We start from the raw sequence: 15,442 nt of genomic DNA, 5'->3' as shown, positions 1-15,442 counted from the left end.
TAAACCCATTGTTTCACAAGATCCAAATGCACTTTCTTTAAACATCAAGAGACCCAAGGTTTTTTTTTATACAAAACCAAAGGGAATTTTGGCGTGAGCTATTCCCTAGTGTCCATCATGCTGACTTCTGCAGTGCACGTAATTCTCCGTGTACTCCCCTTCAAACAGATATAAATTCCTCCTTTAATATTCCTCAGAAATTTTATTTTAAACTCGTTTTAATGTAACTTCACAATTTTCTCAACTTTATTTTTCCCATATGAGTGATAATTTTTATAATAAATTAGCAACATCCCCTTTAACATTAGCACCTTGTCCAAAGTGGAACATATTGTATATTGGGTGGTTGCCAAAATGTCCTTCTCAGCTCTGTAAAATTCCACTCGATTCACATAGACTTCCCATGGGTCCTGGATAGATTTAGACTGCATTTACTTTCAATTATCAAGACTCAAGTTTTTAACAAAACTAAATTGCCTACATAGCAAAAGTCAGTGCATTTCAGAAATAATTAATTGTACAATTGAAGCATTTTGATAAGGCATTATATGAAAGCATGTACTGTGTATTATTTTATATTCTCAGTTCTGGAACTGGGGAAGTCAGGAACTTGGGCGGGGGGGGGGGGAGGTCAGGAACTCGGTGGGTGGGGGGTAAAGGAGGTCAGGAACTTGCTCAGAGGATGGGTGAAGGTCTTAACCCACGAGGGTGAGCCCTGTTCTATGTGAGCTCTGTTCTGTCTGGAGCCTGGCAGTCAGAATGGCTCGAATTACACGTTTCATAGTAACTACGTAGGCAGGCAGGACCTAATTACACATTCCACAGAAACTACTGGGTGTGTCTTGTCCTCCAAGGGGACCAATCAGAAATCAAGAAGGGGAAATTGCCCTGCACCCCGATTGGGGGCAGTGACCTGCTCGGGGCAGTACTTCCTGCGCCCGGCACCGAAATCCCGCCCCGGCCACTGAATTTATCTTACCGCCCCTCAGAGAAAGTGGAGCGCAATCTGCTCCCAGGAGACGGGTCCCTCATTTAAACATTTTAATAAGACTGCTGGCTCAGATTTTATCTGTCTTCCAGCTTAATCGCTAGCCAGCTGGATTTCCCAGGCTTCAGGAAACACGGCAACTAAAGGGAGGCAAGAACCCCTGCATGGACCAGGTAAGTGCTTTTCCAGCATTGCTTATGGGGCCAGGAGGAGCAGGAGTGCTTCCCCCCAATTCCCACTCCACGTGATTGGAGTCCCCCCCCTCCCGCGATCACCCCCACTCCCATGATCACCGAGACCCTATCTCTGCCCCCGATCTCTCTCTGACCATCCGCGATCAATTCCTGACCTCCAATCCCCCCCCTCTCCTCGCGATCTCTACCCCGAGCAGCAGGAAACCTACTTGCTCCTGGGTTGCGATCTCTGCTGGAGCGTTCCCCGCCCGACAAAGAGCCAAGCCTGTCGATCAGGCTGCCTTCCAGGCGGAGAACCTGTTTTTAAAAAAAGACACGCACGCTAAACTCCACGGCGTTAAACCCGAACCTGTGGGTTTTCTGACCAGATCTTCTTCTCCCTGTTTGGAAATCCCGCCCCAGTAATAATCAGGGCCTAATATCCTGTGTGTTTCCAGCAGTTCTTGCTCCTATTTGAGATTTCCAGTATTTGCAGGGTTTTCTTTGCTTTTTAGCTTCTGAAGGTCTATTTAGATTACCTAACTACATTCCCAGTATTTACCAAGAAGACTCACACGGCATCCCACTTCAAAAATGAGATGTCCTTATAAAATTGGTGCTATCTTGAGTCCTGCTGGTCACCTTGACCCAAAGCCCTGATTTCTTCTGGGCTTCTGACCTGAAGCTGAATATCAGCTTCACGGATAGAAATTTCTACCAGCTACTGGACATCCAGATAACAACTACTTCTGGGTGAACTTCTTTACCCAAAGAATGGTGAGAATGTGGAACTCGCTACCACAGGGAGTAGTTGAGGCAAATTGTATAGATGCATTTAAGGGAAGGCTAGATAAGCATATGAGGGAGAAGGGAATAGAGGGTTATGCTGATAGAGTTAGTTGAGGAAAGACGGGAGGAGGCTTGAGTGGGCTGGTTGGGCCAAACGACCTGTTTCTGTGCTGTATATCCTATGTAATCCTATGTAATGCAATGTAATATTTATCCTATTAGATCAAAAATCTAGACCTCAATTGCAATTTAGCTGATTTATTAAAACTAAATCCCACTGTTCTCTTGAGACCCACGGAAATTCTTGTGGATAATCAATTGTGCAGACAGCGGAAGTACGGATAATTGAGGTTCTGCTGTACTGTGAGGTTGAAAAGTACAACACCAATACACTGTATTGGCTGATCCTGTGCTGTTGCAAATCTGTTCCAAATTTTGGATAGATTTTGGAACCGATGCTGATTCAAAATGGCACTGTTACAGTTCATGTTACACTCCATACATAACAATTATCATCTTCAATTTAACATTTTATTTTCTAAAACTGCCAGAAGTGATCTTTCTTAAAATTTTTCCTCCCATTTGTGAAGATTTCCTCTTTATCAGCGTTGTCTAGTCAGTCCTGGTTCATTTACTTCATCGTCCCTTATTATTTTCAACGTTGGTGGTGTCCTGCACAAAGGGGCTTGGCCCTTCACTTTGGCATCACATATAAACAACTCACATGAGAGAATTTGCAGAATGCTGAAAGTAAAGTCAGCATATTCCACGAATAGCCATCTCACTTTCTACATTTGAAATGGCTTGTATTTTAGTTCTAAAAAACTGATTACAATCCAAACAAGGGGCAAAAAACTAGATACAGTTCCCATCGTGTATCGCGGGCATGTTCGTACAACACAGTCTGTCCACTTTACATGATGGCCGTCATAACATGGTAGCATTAGTTAATACATTTTAAAAATAAAATTAAAAATCATTCCAATTGTTGGAGTGAATTTTCGGACCTAGCAAAGCATGATGGGGTAAGCCACCACTAAATGAACTTTGTACAAAGAAGCCTATCTGCTGTCCCTGACATGAACTCTGCAGCAACAAGTGACTCCTGGCCAGGTGCAGGCCACTGTTTCATAGAAAGCTTTGCAACAGAATAACTAACCACAAAAGAAGATACAGAGGAAGGGCCCCAAACTCAGCCATGCTATCAGGTTTCACTAGGACTAAAAAGTTGTATGTAAATGAATTGCGTTGCCATATGGATTGATTGGTTGTATGTAAATGAATTGCGTTGCTATATGGATTGATTGGTTGTATGTAAATAAATTAAAATTATTGTATTCCGCCCCCTGTAAACTGCTTATAACCCCACGGCACAAGGCACTCGGGGAGAAGGTGATTCGCAGGTCGCGGGACCTCAACTCTTCTCCCAGAGCTCTGTTAGCAATAAAGTTATCTCTCTTACCTTACCAGAGTCGATGTGAATTTATTTTCACTCACACCAATTTTTTAAAAGCACAGCTAGAATCTTCACCCTCCGGCTCTCCGCTTCCCGTGTATATTTACATGGCGTTACTCAATGCATAAATGACAACAAACGTTAGCACCGGCACCTGGGAATCCCTGGCTCAAGTCCGCCCAAAGTGGAGGAAGAGCAGCCGGGAGGGTTCTGAGCACCTCGAGTCCCGTCACCGAGAGCATGCGGAAATCAAGCGCAGACAGCGGAAGAAGCGTGCGGCAAACCGGGCTCCCCACCCACCCTTTCCTTCAACCACTGTCTGCCCCACCTGTGACAGAGACTGTAATTCCCGTATTGGGCTGTACAGTCACCTGAGAACTCACTTTTAGAGTGGAAGCAAGCCTTCCTCAATTTCGAGGGACTGCCTGTGATGATGATGATGATGATGATGATGACAACAGACACACTGCAGTAATGATCCAAAAGGGGAATGGACCATGGAGAGATTTTAAGATAGGTACGAATATACAAACAATGATGGACGGACAGGTAAAGACCATCTGGTCCATCGAGCCTGTCCCACACAATTGCGACACCTATACACTCCACCCCACCTGAAATCACGTGATCTCCTGGGAAAGACAAAAAAACCAGATAAAAACCTCAAGCCAATTCGGGAAAAATATTTGGGACATTCCTCTCCGACCCATAAAGATGAGGGGCTGGATGTTTGGCTTTTCTGTTTACGGGGCGATAACGGCGGCGAGCCGGGAAAGTTAGCGTCCTGGAATAGTTTGTGCTTTAGTATTTAAGTTTGGGCATCTGGGCCCTGCATCAGGGGACGCAGCGCTAAGGGAGGCGTTGTACACCTCTCGAGGCACAAGGAAGGGAAATTCCCAAGCTAAACAGCCGGGCCAGGAGTGCTCCGAGAGAGGCCTGGGGTGGGGGGGAAGGGTAAACCTAAAAAAAAAACACAAAACCATTCCCAAATTGCACAAAAAAAATAAAAAAACACTTGCACGCACTTTGGGAGCACATTACCTTCTGCTCCACCGCCGGCATCGTGGGACCGCTCTGATTACCCAGGCGGTCATTGCAGGCACACTTCCGGGCAGACAGGTCGGGCAAGACTCAAAACTCGTGCCAGTGTTGCAACCAGGAGCGCTGCACATCCGACGCAGCACGTCCTGGCGGTGCTGCTCAGCGCCGTCGCAAAACCCGAGTCGCTGGAGACCTCAGTGCCGCCTTTCATGCTGCTCCGGGTCGAAACCCGGAGCGCAAAGGACCGGAAAACCCAGCCAGAGGACTCTGAAGTCTCACTGTCAGCTCTTCCTCGGCCATGTTGGTTGGAAATTAAAGACTTGGTTCCGTTTAAGAGGCTGTCAGACCGTCAAGTTAATTTTTAAACACGCAAGAAGGGCTCGCAGCAGGGTTAGGAATTCTAGAGGCTGCGGGGGAGGGAGAAGGGGACAATGAGTCCTCAACAAGGTGCAAGCAGCTGTTTGAACTGTCCAAGATGGTCAGCATGCTTAATACGGTTTAAGCGGCGCCTTTACAATTGATGCCTCTGGCAATGGCAAAAGATCAGCGCATTTTCCCAATATAGGCAGCTGTCCAGGATACGTCGAGATGGTGTAAGTGTGGGGACTGTAATACCAAAATATCCCCCTTTCTGAGACAACAGCAACACCCAGCGATGCAATTTAGATACAAAAGCAAAATATCGTGGATGCTGGAAATCTGAAATAAAAACAGAAAAGCAGAAAATGCTGGAAGTACTCAACAGGACCTGAAATGTTTCTCTCTATTATGTCTGTAATGTACTTATGAATGACTCCACTAGGCAATGTGTTGTACTCAAACTGGAGTGATTTTGATCCTTTATTTCAAACTCCCCAATGCTCAGAGGCAGAGCAAAACCTCACTGTCGCTTGGGTCAGGCACCAGAGAACAGACCAGCGCAGCACCTGAGGCACAGGCCGTCCATCATGACAGCGTGGCAATGATCCGACCGGAACGACCTAAAAGTACCTTCCCGGCTCCAGTGGCAGGAAACCCCGGTCTCTGCAAGTTGCACCCTCTTGTGGTGCCAGCATGTATATACACTGTCAATCTTATAGATAGTACATTAGGTAAACAAGTCTCCATCTTATGCAACCACACAGTGACTACAAAGAGAGTACATCCATAGTCTGCATATACAGCATCCTCCACAGATGCTGCCTGACCTGCTGAATAGTTCTTGCATTTTCTGTTTTAATTTATGTAATTTAGATAGCTCAATTTTCAGTCACGGTGTACTGTTCAGCACTATCATAGGCGGTCCCTTGAAACGAGGATGACTTGCTTCCACACCAAAAAAAGGATGAGTTCACAGGTGTTTTGAATGAAGGACCCGAACTACATCCTCAAGAGTGAAAGATGCCTGTGCGTGGATTTTTTTAACGTGTGGTGGCCGTTGCACACCAGCCACCACAAGGGCTTGACAGAGCTAGGTCTTGGTCCAGTGGCAAGGATTACCCAAGACGACTGGAGACCAGCTCTGCTGCATGGACCAAGTGCGCGCACATCTCGCAGTGTGGGCTGGCCCGTGCTGCTCCTGGGCCCCTGGCCCCGAGCTCACGCCTCCCCTGGGCCCTGAACTATAGTTCAGCACTATAACTGTGCTGTAACTCCACGGTGCCAGTGACTACTGATGAATCTGTTCTAATGAATTCACCAGTCACTGACATTCACACTGAGTCGGTCCGTGACTCTCAGAGATAATTAAGCTTTTGTTTCAGCTCAGCCACACAGAATAAAAAAGAAATAGGTTAGACACAGGTTTGTCTTTTGTTCTGCCTCTCCATTGCAGGTTACATTCTGGAGGTAGCAGAGAGCCTCGAATTATACACAATTAAACTTCAGCTAGGAGACTAGGATATCTGGAAGAACAGTGCAATGTCACTGCAAGTTCATTACATAATTACAGAAAAAAAGGGTGGATGAAGCCTTAATCCAGGCAGATTCTATTTAATTTCAAACTAATCAGTTTCAGACGTAAGGGATGTATAGTGTGTTTCGTAAGATATTAAAACCATCATGCTTCGATAATGCTGCATTCAATTTCCAGAGGACCATTATGAGCTTTTTTTGAGAAAAATAATATTTTTTTAAATAACCTGGTTATCTGCAAAAAACATATAAATGATGAAAGACCCAGTGAAGCATAAGCTAGCATAGTCCTACTTGTTTTTGGGGGAAAAAAACTGTTTCATTGCCAAACAGCCAGGAAATACTGCAGCATAGTGGCAAGCACTACTTGATTCCGACAATACTGTTTCTGTTCTCCACACCCCAACTCAAGGAGATTTTGCTGGGTCTGCATTCTGACACACAGGAACTTCTGGGCAAGTATTGAAATGTCAGGTGGGTTAACGCACCTCTGTAAGGAACCCTATCATTTAAAGGAACTTGTTAAGTGTGAGGTGGAGCATTGCAACGAGGAAGATTGAGAAGAGGGTTGGCGCGATGACGCAGTCCTGCTTGACCCCGGTCCGGACGTGGATTGGATCTGTGGTGGATCCGTTGGTCAGGATCACGGCTTGCATGTCACCGTGGAGCAGGCGGAGGATGGTGACAAACTTTTAGGGGGCGGCCGAAACGGAGGATGACGCTCCATAGTCCCTCGCGGTTGACAGTGTGGCTGGAGTGGAATTAAACTACAGAACCAGTGGGAACCTGTTCAACCTTCGATGTCTCCAGGCCAGATCCAAGATCATCTCAATCTCTGTCGTCGAATTACAGAACGCGGACGACGTTTGCGTCTGCGCACATTCAGAGACTGAACTCCAAGTCATAGTCAACATCTTCACTTAAGGCGTACGAAAGCATGGGCCTTACGCTAAACATCTGTAAGACAAAGGTCCTCCACCAACCTGACCCCGCCACACAGCACTGCCCCCCAGTCATCAAGATCCACAGCGCGGCCCTGGACAACGTGGAACACTTTCCATACCTAGGGAGCCTATTATCAGCAAGGACAGACATCGACGACGAGGTTCAACACTGCCTCCAGTGCACCAGCGCAGCCTTCAACCGCCTGAGGAAGACAGTGTTCGGCCCTCAAATCTGCCACCAAGCTCATTAGGCTAGACTTTCCACTAGGTGGCCAAGATCCAAAAAAATGGGCCTTGTTCCAGCGATGTGCGACGTCTCAGCCTTGCTGATCGCTGGTACAAGGCCCATTTTTTTTTTGCGATTTTCCACTCGGCCTTAGGCCTGCGATGTGGAATGGCGATCTCATTTTTGGCCAAGTTGCATTCGCCCATCGAAAGAGGAAGTCAAAAAGCTTCCCTAGCAACAGCCTTGTGCGCATGTGTGAGATTTTTTTTTCGGCCGACTGGTTTTACTGATTTTCGGGAAGTCAGGGGTCATCACACATGCTCAGAAGGTACAAGGTGGGATTAGAGAGAGGAGAGAAGCTGGAAGGTTTGAGTGATTTGAGTGGACATAATTTGGAGTGATTCTTATTGAAACCATAATTTGGAGTGATTCTTAGTGAAAACATAAAGTTAAATCTAATTAAATATGAGTATGGAGACTGAAAATGAGAGGGAAAGGGCCAAACCCTTTAGTGACGAGGCAAATGAGGCCCTGGTCAATGAGGTGCAGGCAAAGTGGGCCGAATTGACACAGGATGTGCATGGCAAACCGCCACCCCGTGTCCACCGTAAAATCTGGGCGCAGACTGCATCCTTTGGGGTGGGTGTGGGGGGGGCGGGGGGTGGGGAGAGGGTGGGGGGAGACCAGTGCAGGAAACGCTGGAATAGCTTTGTGGCTGCAGCAAGAGTAAGTTACATTTTATACTTTATATTTTACTGATTATATTTTATATTTTACTGATGCATGCAAATTTTTATTAGAGCAATAAATCTCCTACATTGAATCTAATTCTTTAATGTATTAGTTAAACCATGTTAATAGTAAGTTACATTTTCTATTTCAAGTGTAATATGTTACTGATGCATGCAGCATGCAAATTCTTAATATTACAATGAATCTACTTCATTGAATTTAAGTTTGTCATTTGTAAATGAGCATGTAACATTATAAACATTTAAAACTGTTGTGACCTCAAGATACTACCTAGTTCATTAGCTTATGCCATGCCATGCCATGCTCTTTTCTCGTTTGCAGAAGAAGATATCAAACAACCACGCCGAGCAACGGCGGACGGTGGGTGCGGCATTGCTCAGCTCCAACCGTTAACCGCAATTGAAAAGCGTGCGGCCGCGCTGGTTGGCCGTGAAAACCATTCGGCCACCACCCATGGTCTTGCTGAACCCAGCCATGTGTCTCATGAGTAATTTGTAATTTGTTGAACTAGATTAAAAACAATATTAAAAACTTAAGTATGTAACTGATCGAATGTCCTGTAATTATAATGCAAAATGCAATATACTTGTAATGTGCTTATGATGTACTAATGATGTAATGTCATTTCATGCATGCATAAGAAGCAGAGCATATGAAGCAGGGATTGCAGCAGCTACAGCTTTCTGGGGTAGTGAAAACTGTTGATTTGTAACGTCTCTTGGTAATGTACACTGTTATGTTCCAATAAATGTCATCATTTCTGCTTTTTAGGTAAACCTGATACACTGGTACAGGTGCAGTCAGCACCAGCACCATCAACATCTTCATCGGTGGAGCAGGAGGAACCTGAGGAAACTGAGGAGCTGGAGGAACTATTTCCTCACCTAGAGGATGAGGAGGAACAGCAGGAGGATGAGGAGGAGCAGGAGCTCCTGCACGAGGCGCCTGTTGGTGTGGGGGGGGGGGGGGGGTTCGGGGGTGGCGGTGAACCTGCGATCATCTCTATTGACAGCGATGAGGCACAGGAACTAAGTGGTGTGCAGCTGGCAATGCCAATGCGCAACATATTGCACACGCCGACCCCACAGAGGCCGGGTCAGCGAGATGAGCAATCGTCTACCTCGGAAGGGCAGACGGAGTGCTTGATCCCCATGTGTAGGGAGACAGTCGCGATAGGTCGCGAGCTAACCCAGGGGTTCCACCAGTTCTCCACGAACTTCTCCAACTGGTCTATCATGCAAACTGAGTTAGCACGACAGACCTTGGAGGGGATCAGAGAGCAGACCACCGCAACCAATGCCCTTCGGCATGCATTGCTGGCTGTACATGGCACTGCACCCCACGGTGTCATGTCGGGTCAAAGTGCAACCCCAAGCACACAAGTGAGTACGGAGGATACAGTTCCTCCTGACTTGGAAGACGAACATCGTCATGCTTCATCTTCCTCTCCCACACCACCACCATGGCAGGAAGTCTTGTCGTTGCCCACTGCACGCCAGACTCGTCTCGGTCTGTGGGGACCAAAACGGGCAGGAGGTGCTAAAACACAGTGTATATGGTCCACATCTCTGAGCCATACAAGAGGGCGGGTATCACTACAGCCCTGTAGAATGGCTGTAGTGAGACCCGCCCTCCTGTATGGCTCAGAGACGTGGACCATATACAGTAGACACCTCAAATCGCTGGAGAAATACCACCATCGATGTCTCCGCAAGATCCTGCAAATCCCCTGGGAGGACAAACACACCAACATTAGCGTCCTCGATCAGGCCAACATCCCCAGCATCGAAGCACTGACCACACTCGACCAGTTCCATTGGGCGGGCCACATTGTTTGCATGCCTGACAAAGACTCCCGAAGCAATCGCTCTACTCGGAACTCCTACACGGCAAGCAAGCCCCAGGTGGGCGGAGGAAACGTTTCAAGGGCACCCTCAAAGCCTCCCCGATAAAATGCAACATCCCCACCGACACCTGGGAGTCCCTGGCCAAAGACCGCCCTAAGTGGAGAAAGAGCATCCGGGAGGGTGCTGAGCATCTCGAGTCTTGTCGCCAAGAGCATGCAGAAAGCAAGTACAGGCAGCGGAAGGAGCGTGCGGCAAACCTGTCCCACCCATCCTTTCCTCCAACGACTGTCTGTCCCACCTGTGACAGAGACTAATTCCCATATTGGACTGTACAGTCACCTAAGAATCACTTTTAGAGTGGAAGCAAGTCTTCCTTGATTTCGAGGGACTGCCTATGATGATGATGGTGATGATTTTAAAGGAAGGGAAATCCGGCGGGCTTTTTACCAGCACGTGCTCAAATTGTTTTGATATTCACTATGCTCAGGCAATCCGATGAGCCTGGCACAGACCCAACAAAATCTCTCTTAGTGCTTATTCTATCCACCTCTGAAGGGTGAAAGTTTGAGAAAACTTGGGTGACAGAATTCAACCCAAGGGCATCTGACCCCAAGTCTGACGCACAACTGCTTGAACTACCTGACCCCCTTCGAATGAAATAGGAGGGAGACAATGGGAAAATCAATACCTGAAAAACAGTTTTGTGATAACCAGAACACATTCTCTTCATGTAATATTTGTTAGCATGTGAATTAGCCACAAATTCTAATGCCAAACGTCTCAGGATATAAGAACAATAAAGCACGGGGTGTACATCCCAATACCAGTGCAGTGTCAGCAAACAATCTTAAAATCATAGAATAGTACAGCACAGAAGGAGGCCATTTGGCCCATCAAGTCTGTCTCTTTCAAAGAATAATCCAGTTAGTCCCACTCCCCCACTCTTTCCCCATATCCTGCAATGTTTTTCTGCTTCATGTATTTATCCAATTCCCTTTTGAAGACTACTATTGAATCTGTATCCACTATCCTATCGGGCAGTGCATTCCAAATCCTAACCACCTGTTGCGTAAAGAAGATTTTCCTCATGCTGCCTCTGGTTCTCTTTGCCAATCGCCTCTGGTTATTGATCCTTCAGCCATTGGAAACAGTTTCTCTTTATTTACTCTATCCAAGCCATTCATGATTTTAAACACCTCGATCAAATCTCCTCTAAGCCTTCTCTGCTCTAAGGAGAACAATAGTCTATCCACGTAATTATAATCCTTCATCCCTGGAAACCATTCTAGCAAATCTTTTCTGCACCCTCTCCAAAGCCTTCACGTCCTTCTCAAAGTGTAATGCCCAGAATTGGACACAATACTCCAACTGGGACCGAACCAGTGTTTTATATAAGGTTAGCATAACTTCCGAGCTTTTGTACTCTATGCCTATGTTGCAAAAACACTTGTTGTGTAGTATAGCTTCAATTATCTGCCACAATGGAGGGCTCCCGGGAAGGTGGATGATGGATAACTGAGAGTCCCTACAACCCATTTTAAACAAACTTCTTGTACTTCTCTATTTTAAACTATTTCTGTGTTTTAATACATTCTGGCAGGCTGGAGTCGAGTTGGTCTTCTGGCCTGAAGCCCTGATTCCTGTGAAAATTCAGCAGCCTTATGTCCATGAAAATTCTGGTAATCAAGAGTGTGAACAATAGGGGTGCAGATAATTGTGTTCCACTGCACCCCTCAAAGTAGTTTGAACAGCTAAGAGTATTTTTTTTGAAGTAAGAACAAGAAATCCAAGAGTAGGTACAAGCTCTGACCCCAGAAAGATTAATGGCCACTTGTGCATCCACACATTGACTAAAAGAAAAAATCATACATAGTGAGGCTGCAACGATTTTCCTGACTGATATCATAGAATGATACAGCACAGAAGGAGGCCATTTGGCCCATTGTGCCTGTACCGGTCACACTTTCTCGGTGTGTGGTGTACAACTTCAGTGTGATTTAACTATCATTAGGTTCTTGGTTGGTTTTTCCTCTCTCTCTCTCTCTCTCTCTCTGGCCCTGTTTCTTTACTAGTAAATAAAAACAAAACCTGATATACACAAACAAAACAAAATTCAGGAAAGCAGTCATCAGAAGGTATGGTGTTGTATTGAAAGTGCTGAGGTTACATAAATAAAATTACATAGAATGTACAGCACAGAAATAGGCCATTCAGCCCAACTGGTCCATACTGGTGTTTATGCTCCACATGTGACTCCTCCCACTCATCTTCAGCTCACCCCATCAACATATCCTTCTATTCCTTTCTTCCGAATGTGCTGATCTCGCTTCTCCTTACATACATCTGTTTTATTAGCCACAACTACACCTTGTGGTTGCAAGTTCCACATTCTCACCACTCTCTGGGTAAAGAAGTTTCTCCTGAATTCCCTACTGGATTTATTAATGGCTATCTTATATCTTGCAAGGAGCTGCGTAGACATGGTACGCTGAATGAAATGTCGTTCTTTGCTGCAAGCTTCAACTGTCATAGGGATCTATATTCAGTTATCAACTTCAGCCATATCACAGAGGCGATGTAATGACCAGCAACCAGAGGCTTCCTCACAGGAAGAGGGTAAAAAGTTAAAATAACAAGCCACAGGCCTTTACCGCCCTAACTTCATTCCAGCTAAAATGAATGAATGGAAATCCAACCACAAAAGAGTGGACCATGCTGACTCAGAACAAGTAGGCTGATTCTCACATCCCAGGGCAAAATGTCACAGATTACATTGTCTGATACACACACAAAAATGAATACGTGGGAGGGGGAAGAGGTGAGACTGAAAAATGGTTAACATGACTCACTGCAACGGCTTCCAGAATCTGTTTAACAGCATGAGCTGCATCCCTCTCACTGTAATATCCTTTCTCTACAATCCTGTGGATTAAAAACATAAATGTTACAAAATAATACCTACTTAGCAAGGTTGTTGAATTTTTTTAAAACTCATTGGCCAGTAAGATATTCTCTCTGGGAAATTCGGTGGTACAGTGGGTTCGACACAGGCCTTTCACTTCTGCTCTGATTTCAAGCCTTTGTTGATGAGATGAAAGTTTCTGTCTGCTGACTGTAAGGTTTCTATCTGAAATAAGTTTGCGCAGTCTCAATCCAGCTACTCGGCATAAAATGTCCCTAACTTGGCAATCTCAGAGGGACCACAGGCCGACTTGTGTGGAAAATGGGAAAAAAGACCAAAAAGGTGCAGTAGGGGAGCGTTCTTTGAAGGTTGAGGGTGAGGCTGAGGCACATCGTTGGGGCAGAGTAGAGGGAATTTCACTCTGCATCTGGCTGTACTATATTTGACTTGGGAGTGTGCGCACTAGGCCCATGCAGCAGAGCTGGTCTCCAGTCGTCTTGGGTAATCCTTGCCACTGGACCAAGACCTAGCTCTGTCAAGCCCACCGGCCACCACACGTTAAAAAAATCCACGCACAGGCATCTTCCACCCTTCAAGATGTAGTTCGGGACCTGGAATATTAGGTCCTTCATTGAAACGCCTGTGAACTCATCCCTTTTTGGCGTGGAAACAAGTCATCTTCGTTTCGAGGGACTGCCTATGATGATGATGGGTAAAGTTTCATTCCTCAACACTAGCATCTCTCACCTTGATAAACAAATACATTAGTGGAGCAAAATGTGGCCATAGTTATCCTCTCATGACGAAGCTCTCTTTTCTAATATTTTATTTTTTATTTTCCATTACATTTTACTTATTATAAAATCTAAAGCTAATTTTCCTTTAAGAAGACAGTTATGCAAAAAAGCTACAGGGTTCATTGCTGTGCTACATATTAAACAATAAAACAAATCTCCTATGTGCAGTCTGTACGCACCTGTCAAAAAGCTCCCCACCAGTCACCAGCTCCAGAATCAGGATGATTTCCATGGGAGTCTCAAAGATTTCCTTTAATTTGATCTACAAGACACAAGTGGATAAATGATCACCTCCTTTGTTCTTTGAATCACATCCTCATTGTTGACACCATCCTTCCCTTTCTCCTAACCACAGTGAAATAATTGATGGATGTATTTAAAGGCACTGTTAACATTTAAGTCACTAGAGCAGTGGAAGCCTTAATGTACACCTGCACATTAAAAACGTAAGCAATGAGACTTGTTCTGAATCTGCTCATGAGGCTAGGCAGTGACACACGAACATTTTAGTTTATTTTTGAATCAGTTTCAGATGTACAAAAATGATTGCAAATCACTCCAATGTACAAAGCAACCTCATCCATCCTTAGCCTCTAGACTTGATTATTCCAACACACATCCAGCTGGCCTCCCACATTCTACCCTACATAAACTAGTGGTGATCCAAAACTCGGCAGCCCGTGGCCTAACTCACAACAAGTCCCGTTCACCTATCACCCCTCTGCTCGCTGACCTATATTGGCTCCTGGTTCAGCAACGCCTCAATTTTAAAATTCTCATCCTTGTTTTCAAATCTCTCCATGGCCTTGCCCCTCCCTAGCTCTATAATCTCCTCCAGGCCCACAACCCCCCCCCCCCCTCCTCCCCGAGATGTCTGCGCTCTCTAATTATGACCTCTTGAGCATCCCTGATTATAATCACTCAACCATCGGTGGCCGTGCCTTCTGTTGCCTAGGCCCCCAAGCTCTGGAACTCCCTGCCTAAACCTCTCCGCCTCTCTACCCCTCTTTTCTCCTTTAAGACGCTCCTTAAAACATACCTCTTTGATCAAGCTTTTGGTCATCTGCGCTAATTTCTCATTATGGGGGTAGGTGTCAAATTTTTGTCATAATACTCCGGTGAAGCAACTTGGAACATTTTACTACATTAAAGGCGCTATAAGTTGTTGCTTCTTCTTAGCCCACGGCAAAAGCAGGAACCTCCCTCCACAGCAGAAGCAAGGACGAACACCATGTGCGTCTGCTTTGCCAGAGGACTATTTGCATGGTGTGGAAAATGAGGGTACGGGGCCCAGAAGAGCCGCGGGCCCAGCCCACACTGTGATATGTGTGCGCATTAGGTCCGTGCAGCAGAGCAGGTCTCCAGTCGTCCTGGTTAACCCTTGCCACTGGATAAAGGCCTAGCTCTGTCAAGCCCGTGTGGTGGCTGATGTGCAATGGTCACCACACGTTAACAAAATTCACGCACAGGCATCTTCCACCCTTCAATTGGAGTTCAGGACTGGAACATCAGGTCCTTCATTGAAACAGCTGCGTACTCATCCCTTTTGGTGTGGAAGCAAATCATCCTCGTTCCAGGGATCGCCAATGATAATGAGTGGATTACACTTGCACAGCAATAGCAGGTTAAATTC

At 45.8% G+C, this 15,442-nt stretch overlaps 1 protein-coding gene across 2 annotated transcripts in view; it reads right to left on the bottom strand.

Moving 5' to 3' along the window:
• Positions 1-15,442, bottom strand: part of LOC139228550 (calcium/calmodulin-dependent protein kinase type IV-like) — a 153,640-nt gene that overhangs the window by 48,676 nt on the left and 89,522 nt on the right. For both annotated transcript variants that reach the window (XM_070859649.1, XM_070859650.1), the window contains exons 4-5: positions 13,989-14,071; positions 12,960-13,032 (exon numbers count right to left, since the gene is read on the bottom strand). In XM_070859649.1, coding sequence (XP_070715750.1) covers positions 12,960-13,032; positions 13,989-14,071 — 156 coding nt within the window. The remainder of the gene's footprint in view (positions 1-12,959; positions 13,033-13,988; positions 14,072-15,442) is intronic.

Source organism: Pristiophorus japonicus, chromosome 18 (genome assembly GCF_044704955.1).
Source record: "Pristiophorus japonicus isolate sPriJap1 chromosome 18, sPriJap1.hap1, whole genome shotgun sequence".
Classification (NCBI taxonomy): domain Eukaryota; kingdom Metazoa; phylum Chordata; class Chondrichthyes; family Pristiophoridae; genus Pristiophorus; species Pristiophorus japonicus.
The sequence above is the reverse complement of the archived record's forward strand: the minus strand, read 5'-3'. Positions and strand labels throughout refer to the sequence as shown.